Source organism: Odocoileus virginianus, chromosome 9 (genome assembly GCF_023699985.2).
Source record: "Odocoileus virginianus isolate 20LAN1187 ecotype Illinois chromosome 9, Ovbor_1.2, whole genome shotgun sequence".
NCBI lineage: Eukaryota > Metazoa > Chordata > Mammalia > Artiodactyla > Cervidae > Odocoileus > Odocoileus virginianus.
In genome coordinates, this window is record NC_069682.1 from 30,433,707 (window position 1) to 30,443,288 (window position 9,582).

The 9,582-nt window shown below is 36.9% G+C and overlaps 1 protein-coding gene across 4 annotated transcripts in view; it reads left to right on the forward strand.

The window, feature by feature from the left end:
• EPC1 (enhancer of polycomb homolog 1) overlaps window positions 1–9,582 on the forward strand; it is a 99,946-nt gene that overhangs the window by 88,366 nt on the left and 1,998 nt on the right. For 3 of the 4 annotated variants that reach the window (XM_020876363.2, XM_070472129.1, XM_020876360.2), the window contains 4 exons: window positions 6,319–6,437; window positions 6,518–6,604; window positions 7,582–7,723; window positions 7,831–8,194. In XM_020876363.2, coding sequence (XP_020732022.1) covers window positions 6,319–6,437; window positions 6,518–6,604; window positions 7,582–7,723; window positions 7,831–8,194 — 712 coding nt within the window. The remainder of the gene's footprint in view (window positions 1–6,318; window positions 6,438–6,517; window positions 6,605–7,581; window positions 7,724–7,830; window positions 8,195–9,582) is intronic. The other variant, XM_020876361.2, reaches the window with a different exon arrangement.

The window sequence follows — 9,582 nt, forward strand, 5'->3', positions numbered from 1 at the left end:
TCTTAAAGTTGTATAGCTACTTATATGATCTTTTTCACATAAATTGTTTTGCTATACTACTTAACTAAGCATTGATAGTATAACACTTACTTGATTTATGTTTGCCAATGAATGTTAAAAGATGAATATGGAGCAGTAGTATTACTGAAAATTTAGCTGAAAAAATCTTTAATAACTGTGTAATTTTCCTTTCCATTATTTCCTTCCCCCATATATGTGATCAGATTAAATGGTAGGTTTATCATTTGTTTTCTCTTGCACTTAATTGTTCTCAATTTTCCCATAAATTTCTTAGATCTTTCTGTATACTTATAGAATTGCTTTAGGGTAACACTTTATTCTTTCATGTTTGTGAATATTCCAGAAACCTAAAGCTTTTCGCTGTAAAGTATATGACAGTGAACTCATGTCATGTGTACCTTTAACTTCATTGAATTCCCCTGGAGAAAAAAAAAACTTCAGCAGTTCAGACGTTACACAGGGTTCTAAGTACAATTGAACTAAAAGAGTGAGGCCCTCTGGGAATGAGAGAAGTGAGTCTGTTCCTTCTGCCGCATCAGTGCCTGCATTGCTACCTCACCCTCTGTTAAGCATCTCATCTCATTTGATGTAGTTTTAAAGTTTGTTTTTCATTTGTCATAGCCCCTAAACACAAATGAAACTACTCTTGTCTGGAATTCAGCCACAGAAACTCTGATCTAGTCTGATGCCAGAGGAAAAACTGGCTGTGTTGGACTTATTGAAAGGAAATGGACTCATCATGGTACTCGCTAAAGGAATTTTTTAGGCTTAATTTTTACCACACTGACTTTAGACCTTAACCAGTCATTATGTGAAATACGAGTCGGCTGATATGCTTGCCTGCTATTTTAAGCCAAATATGTGGGTTTCAGTTTAGCCATTTTTTATCATTCTATCATTGTTTTAAATATTAATGTTTATATGTGTGCTGTGACAGAGTAATGCCCTCTGGACTGATTATCCCTTTTCTAAATAATCCTCTAGAAGGGCCTCTTCTCACTTCCAAATAGAAATTTACATGAGGGCATCTGAAGCCCATCGTTTTCAGCACAGGGCATGAGCTCTAGCACACAGCTTCTGTAGGCAAGCGATCAGAGTCTTTTGCTCGCTTCCCGGGCTTCACCACTTCGCATAGCTGTGCAGCCAGATGGGTAGTGAGGTGCTCGAGTGCTTGGTCTCCTGAATACAGTACAGCAGGGTGACACCGTGTTAGAACTTCTCAGACTAGATTTTGGTTCTTAAGGATAAATCGTGTATTTTAAGTAGTCTTTAGTTAAAATGTGGTTTGGACAATTTTCAAGTATATTTTTCTAATATTTTTATCTACAAAAATGTCCTTGAGGAATTTGCTGGCAGTCCAGTGATTAGGACTTCACACTTTCTCACTGCCGAGGTTCAGTCCCTGGCCAGAGCACTAAGATCCCACAAGCCATGAGGTGCAGACAAAAGGGAAAAAAAAAACAATCTTTGAAAACTTAAGTGTTGGTTGCATGACTATTCATCTGCATGTGTTTGAAGGGATAACAGATTCAGAATTAATACCTTTTTTTCATAATTAGGAACTAGGACTCTAATTCAGAAAGACTAAAAATAGAAAAGTGATTTTTAAACCACCATTATATATTCAGGATTTTAATTCCTGTTTCTCAGTGAAATTTTATCAGCATTTTAAGTCATTTTTCTGAACTCCCATATCTGCTGGATAGATTTATTCTGTAAGTCAGTGGGGAACGTGTAGCTAGATGGGTAGGTTCTAAGCCTCCAAACCTGTAGCTTACTCAGAGGCACAGTTGACTTCTATTTGTAGCATTAAAAATCTTTTTTTCGATTTCTATTAGAGTATAGTTGATTTACAGTGTTGTGTTAGTTTCTGCTGTGCAGCAGACTGAAGGTTTTACATGTGTTAATACATTTATCCACTCTTTTTTAGATTCTTTTCACATATAGGTCATTATAGAGTATTGAGTAGAGTTTTCTGTGCTCTACAGTAGTAGGCCTTTATTAGTTAGCATAAAATTTTAATCTTACTGTAGGACAGTTACTAGAATTGAACACTGAATGTTTTCATTGCTAGATTTTTTTAATTTATAGGATCTTCAGTTCAGTTCAGTCACTCAGTCGTGTCCAGCTCTTTGTGACCCCATGAATCGCAGCACGCCAGGCCTCCCTGTCTTTTACCAACTCCCAGAGTCTACCCAAACCCATGTCCATCGAGTCGGTGATGGACATAGAACATAGGACCATCATAAGGATATAGGACCATATCCTTATCCAAATATGTTTCAAAACTCAGAATTACTTGCTCAGCAGAGTCCGGGGTGGTGCCCATAGTAAAACACATTAATAGTCCTACAGTTGTCTAGTGAAGTACGAGAATAGTCACACTCAGTGGTTAAGTTTGACCACAAAGAATCTCATATTCAAGACGTTTGCAGCCAGATGAATTCAGGTTTGGTTGTAGTTTGTTATCAAATGAATTACAACAAATTTTTGTTTTCAGATTGGGTATTTTAGATAACTGATAAGTGCTTGTGACCTCCATACTATCAATTCAAGCTTACTGATTAAGGGGTCATACTGTAATACTGTGTGGAGTCATTTCAGATATGTTTATTTCTTTAAAGTGACCTCTCTCCTGCATTAAAATAATTTTCTGCCTTATATTGCTCAAAGAAATTTCTAATTGATGAGTATCTTTTAAAATAGATGTTTGGGTTTGTTTTTAAAACACAGTGTATATTCTGGAAACCTAGAATCCATCACCTCAGACTGAATTTTCAAATTTTGAAATTGTTTCCTTTTTGAAATTATCTGTCACCCTCCCCACACCACCCCAAAATTATTCCATTGATCTGCTCCAGCTATAGGAATGTGACTTAAAGGCCAGCAGCCTGAACACCAGATTGTTCCAGGGCTGGTGTACCTGGCACATGATAGTTCCTTGCATAAGAAGTGGATTCATGAAGTCTTAAATTATTCCATCTCAATTCCTGCCCTGAGAGAATTGTTAGAAGCTACCCGAACAGCAGTGGTTTCTGGGCTCTAAAAGCATGATGCACACTGTTGCTACATAAAACATCTGATTATTTTTTGTAAATGATATTAAATCTAAAACAAAGTTTTGTCTCTTTCTACATTTAAAATCTCATTGGTTTCAGGGTAGTTCAGTAGTTTCCACTACTAAAATCCTTGTGATCTCAGATCAAAGTTTCTTCATCTTTGTTATGAGGTTATAGAGGAAATCACCAGGAATCCCTCCTGATCTAACATTTTTTGGTTCTGTGAAATGATTCTGATTCTAGGTTTGGTGATCTGTTCACCAGACCAGCGTGTCCCCCTTCATGTGAATTGTAAACTTGACTACCACACCATATCTAGAAGTAGACATATAACCTAAAACCTTTTGATAGAGATTTAGGGAAATATGGTCATTTTGGTTTATTTTCACTTAGAATTTGGTTAGGCTTTGAATTATAATGGCATCCAAGGTCGTCCTAGTTTCCTGTGTAAGGAACAATGTGAAACCCAGTTAAGCTTTTATTTGCCCAAATTTATTACCTGACCTTTATCCAAGCTTTCCTACTCATTCATACAGCCTTTTGGATTGGAATTGTTATTTTTCAGAAGAAATCTAAAACCCTTTAGCATGTTATATCTTGAAAAGGACTTTAATGATCACCTAATTTAATACTTGTGTATTTTAGGTAAACATACTGAGCTCCAGAAGATTAAGGAATTTCCTTAGGTATACTCAGCTAATTATGATAGAGCTGAGAATGAAAGAAAAATCAGGATCTCTTGGCCCCTAGACCCATGTTTTTTATTACCATCACTTCTGGCGTATATGTTACTCTGCGTTTCTTCTAGAACATTTATCAGAAATGTCCAGGAAAGTTTTTATAACTAGACTCTGGAGTATAGAGATATGTAAGAAATAGGCTAACATGGGGATCTAAAATCACAGTGAGTGTTAGTGATCTAAAGTGTTGGTTGCGTTTTTAAAAATTTCTAGATCTGTAGAGGAAGTTAACAGTTGTTTAAAAAATGAAATTCACAAAACCCTCAGAGACTGAGGACTGAAACGTTGATTTAAATAGGGTAAAATATTTGGAACCTTTATTGAAATCTATTTCTAACTTAATGTTGCTAATTTTAAGTCACACCAGCAAAGTTCTGCAAAAGAATATTTTCGTTCATATAAATGTAGTTCTGAACACAGATCTATTCTACAGTGAATGCTAAATTATTCTTTTTTAGGTGTGTGTGACCTTCCAGTAATAGTCGTCTTTTTTTTTTTTTTTTTCAAGTTTATTAAGCATCTCCTACCAGGAAATTCAAGATTTAGGCAACTCACTCAAGCTTAGGAAATTAAAGTAGAAGTTGCAAAAACATATTAGCAATACTTAAATTGTCTTTTTGGCTTTAAGCAGTTGCTTTTTATGGAATTTTTTAAGCATAAAGTTAAATATTATGTTAATTATAATTGCTGTTTCAAGGCAGCCTTATTTTTTTAAGTTCTGATATAACTTATTTCTGTTATATGGAAATGGTCATTTTGACAGAAACTTGCTTTTATGTCACTATTTATGGATTATCCTTTTATCAATAAAAAAGAATTTTTCCTGCAGAGTTCAGATCTGAGGATTACCAACATAGTAGGAAAAGGAACAGGGCTTCCCTAGTGGCTTAGTAGTAAAGAATCCACCTGCCAATCAGGAGATAATGGGTTCAATCTCTGGGCCGGGAAGATCCCCTGGAGAAGGAAATGGCAACCCACTCCAGTATTCTTGTCTGGGAAATCCTGTGGATACAGGAGCCTGGGGACACAGTCCACGGGGTTGCAAAAGAATTGAGCTGACTAAATAACAAGAAGAAACTCATCAAAGGACATATATCAACTAAACAGATTTGTAACACCAAAAATAGGAAAATGAATGGTAGAGTTTTTCCAACAAATTATTTTTTGGCTTTGTAACCCAGGAAATTAGTTCAGCTCAAGTATAAAAGTCTATGTAAATACTAGTAACTTCAGAGGTTTTCTGAAATATTATGTCACAGTTTTCTGATTTGTTTAAAATATGGTAGAATTTCTACCTAACTTCTAGCTAAGTATTTTCCAGTTGTCCTAGGCAGAAACTGTCCCAGAGGGTAAAAGATTCTCATGAGTTGTAAGTGAAAATTGCAAAACTTGATGATGAAATATTCTAAATAAATTATCAAAACATCTTTAAAGATAACAAATTAGCTGACAGTATTTTGAAGACAATAAACCTTAGATTGAGGGATATGCATGGTTTATAGATTCCCTAGTGACTAAGGATGCATGCTAACCCTTTTTTTTCTGTTCTAAAATAATTCTTAACCCAAACACCACAGGCTTCTTAAAGAAGCCTTAAAAGTCAGATGTTGTGATTGTATGTACATTTTTTCTTTTTTTTTTTAATTGGCAAAAAAAAAAAAAAGAAAAAGGTTTTCCTTTTTAAAAACTGCACACACTTTTTGGGGGTGTAATAAATGAACATTTTTTTGTTTGTTTTTTTTAGAACTGAGCTCTCCATAGACAAACATAAGTAGCATAACACAGTGTCTTTCCTCAGACATCATTCTGTACAGTAAGCCAACATAAACAACTCCGTTCTTATTGACTGGATTTTTTCCAGGTGGGTTAATTGGGTGGGGAAAATTAATTAACCTTTGGAGCCTCTTTTCTTCCTGTTAAACTTAAAGGATGGGTTCTTTTAAAAAAAAAAAAAAGGTAATAAACCAACAACCTTATATTTCATATGGAGGAAATACTTGTAATGACTAAAATTCAGAACTATGTAGAACAGCTAGTATTTCTGCACAGAACTGCTGGAGATCATCTGAATGGATTAGGACAGTAGTATGAATAAATAAAGACACCAGATGGTAATTATTGGATCTCTTCTCAAGCTCAGTGCAAAGCTGAATTTCCAACATGCGGTTGAAAAAAGCTGGTATTACCTTTTACACTGTCTAGCACAAGTGTCACAGCTTACCAAAAAAAATAATGGTTTCAAAGCTTGGAAAGTGAGCACTTCTCTTTGCCATGTGCAACTCAAAGTTTCACTTTATTTTTCTTTAAACTCAAGCCACTCTTGTCAAGCGTGGTTATAAAAATGCTGAAATTCTCATTCAGAAGTGATCTTTAACAGGATGCTCAAGTGCTTTCATTTTGCGCAAATTTTTTTAAATGCTTGAATTTGTTTTCATGTATTGTAAGTTGCGTGTGATAGCTGTGCATTTCTATAAAGTGTTCTCTCGTTTTATGTTCAGCATTTACAGCCGAACAATACCAGCAACATCAACAGCAGCTGGCACTCATGCAGAAACAGCAGCTTGCACAAATTCAGCAACAGCAAGCAAGTAATAATTCCTCCACCACCACGCCACAGGTGAGGGATTTGTCTGTCTTATGATTATCCCTCATTGTTTCCCACCAGAGTTCATCTCTAATTACCAACTGTTGTCATAGAACCTTGCATCTAACCAGCAGAAAAGTGGCTTTCGCCTGAATCTACATCATAGCCACTCTATACAGGGTTTAGAAAGAACGTTACAGGTGAGTATAGAAGCTGTCGCCCTCTGCTTCCTATTGTAAAAAAGTAAAACCTAAAAGTCAAATGAGATGGAGACCCTGTCTTCAAGCCTGATCTTGCAGTCTGTGAATGTACCTCTTTAATTTACAGCCCCGCCCTGCTCATTATCTGGAGAACTTTTAATTCTTCTTAAAATGTATTAAAAATTATGCTAAAATAACTTCTTTTATTATTAAATCACTTTTGAACATAAAGCATGATAAATATTGGCCATTTAAACACATTTATAAAACTTAACGGAAGGCTGAGATTTGTGTCTCTAGACATCTGAGAAGAAAATATCATTTAAAAAATTCAAGGGGCTTCTTAATTTCTAGGCTGAGTTAGGATGTGATTGATGTTTTATTCCTTCTGTTCTAAAGGGGTAGTTACCTTATTGTCCCCTGGCTGCCTTTGGTTGAATATGTATGTGTCTAAGTTAGGTGAAGGATATTTTGCCTACTCACTTATTCATTATATGAATTTATTCATGCATTGATTCATTGCAAATCACTGAAATGTTTTACTAGCATGTTTCTTGTCCAACACTTCATGTTGGAGGTTTACCATTTCCACATTTTAAAGGTTTATTTTGGTAATTTCATATTATATATTGTCACATAAGAAGATCAAAATCCATAATCCTTGGGACTTCCCTGAGAGTCCAGTGGTTAAGACTCCACCTTCCAGTGCAGGGAGTGTTGGTTCAATCCCCAGGGAACTAAGGTCTAAAATGCCATGTACAGCAAAAGAGAATTTATTTTTTAATTTATAATCCTTGGGTTACAAGATGACTTGAACATTAATCAAATTTATGACTGTCAAGAAGAAATGAAGATATTTCAGTGGTCTGCCACTTTGATTTGTATGCAGACTGATTTGGGCGTATAGCTGTGTAGCTTTAATAATTATTTGAAACTAAGTGATGCTGATTAGCTCTGCTCTGTGTTTGCCTTTGTAGGGTTTTGTTTCCAAGACTTTGGATTCTGCTAGTGCTCAATTTGCTGCTTCTGCTTTGGTGACATCGGAACAACTGATGGGATTCAAGATGAAGGAGGATGTGGTGCTTGGAATTGGGGTGAATGGCGTCCTTCCAGCCTCAGGTAGGGAGAGAGACGTGTCAGCAGTTGTGATTGCTTTTGTGACGTGCGTCAGTGATAAACCAAAAGCAAAGTTGCGGTTGTTGAGCTGTGTCTTTCCTTTTCCCTAGGAGTATACAAGGGCTTACACCTCAGTAGCACTACACCCACAGCACTTGTCCACACGAGTCCGTCGACGGCAGGGCCGGCTTTGCTGCAGCCTGCAAGCGTAACCCAGACTGCGGGTTCCCACAGTGCGCCGGGTCACCCGGCGACCGCTGCCAACTCCGCCACAACTCAGGTTCTGATTGGGAACAACATTCGATTGACTGTACCTTCATCAGTTGCCACTGTAAACTCTATCACCCCCATAAATGCACGACACATACCTAGGACTTTAAGTGCTGTCCCATCGTCTGCCTTAAAGCTGGCTGCTGCAGCAAACTGTCAAGTTTCCAAGGTCCCGGCGTCATCCTCTGTAGATGCCGTTCCACGGTGAGTAGTTACTGAAGCTCCAAGTGTTTGAGAATAAGAGATCTAACTTAAGTTCTCTGGCACTGCTGTCTACTTATTTCTTTGTGTTTTGTTTTTCCTTTCTGGTTTTCTGGGGGGTTTTTTGTTTGTTCTTGGCCAAGCCTTGTGACTTGTGAGATCTTAGTTCCCCGACCAGGGGTTAAACCTGAGTCACAGCAGTGTAAGTGCACACTCGTAAGCACTGGACTGCCAGAGAATTCCCTGTGTTGTTTGCTCTTTTCCTTGTATACATTAAAAATGCATAGATGAGAATTCCCTATTTTTGTAAGAACTAAACAGATAAATATTGTAATTCTATATTGCTGAGAATTTGAACTAAATGACGTATAGTGAATATTGCATCTATAATTGGGACATCACTTTCTTTGTATAATAAGAGCTTATAATACTTTCACCTTTTATTCCACCTTTGGATGGAAGGAGTTCTCTGTAGAATGTTTCTTTTGCTTATAAGTTCTTCCACAGTTTTTCAAGTGGACAGAATTGATAGAACCCACCATGGCTAGTCACTAAACTGCTCTGAATACTGTAAATAATGTAAAGGGTTACAGTATTCATGCCAGGTCAACTTTTAATCATCATTGTTTTATACTATGCTAACATGTTTTCTTAGGTTTCAATAGATGGTTTAGAATGTTTGCCCAGTTTCTATTCTGTTTTAAATATTAACAGTAATTAAAATCTTTCTGTCTACAATGTACTTGGGTGAAAAAATAAGAGAAAGACAAGGAGTTTTCAGTTTAGTTAGAGGACAAGCATAAAAGTGTGAAAGTTAAATAATAGAATTTTAGGTAATAGGTGAAAATTGTTCTAGAGGTGTCACAAAGCATTCTATGCTTGTCATTAATTGTATAGATTGTGGCTATAATTTTAATATAAGATATATTTTTACACCCAGGGTATTCTGGGAATGTTCTAGAAAATGAGATTTCATCTTGGTTGGGCAAAGAGGAGGAGGAGAAAGAGTTGGGAAATACAGATGTGACTGGGGGTTAACGGGTAACTAGTCTGTCTAGAGATTTGGAAAAGTTAGTGGTAGCAGGAGGCTGGACTTTGTCTTGAATGCCAGGATGATCCCTAGACGTCCTCAGCTGGGAGTGGCCCAGGGCAGGGGGGCAAGCTTTGTAGCATCAGACTATAGCTAGTAGTTTCTGACCCAAGCATCCTTTCTCCTTTTGAACTTTAAATGTGTGCTCAGTCACTTCAGTCATGTCTGCCTCTTTGCAACCCCGTGGACAATAGCCCGCCAGCTCCTCTGTCCATGGGATTTCCCAGACAAGAATACTGGAGAGGGTTGTCATCCTCTTCTCTAGGGGATCTTTCTGACCCAGGGATCAAACCTGCGTCTC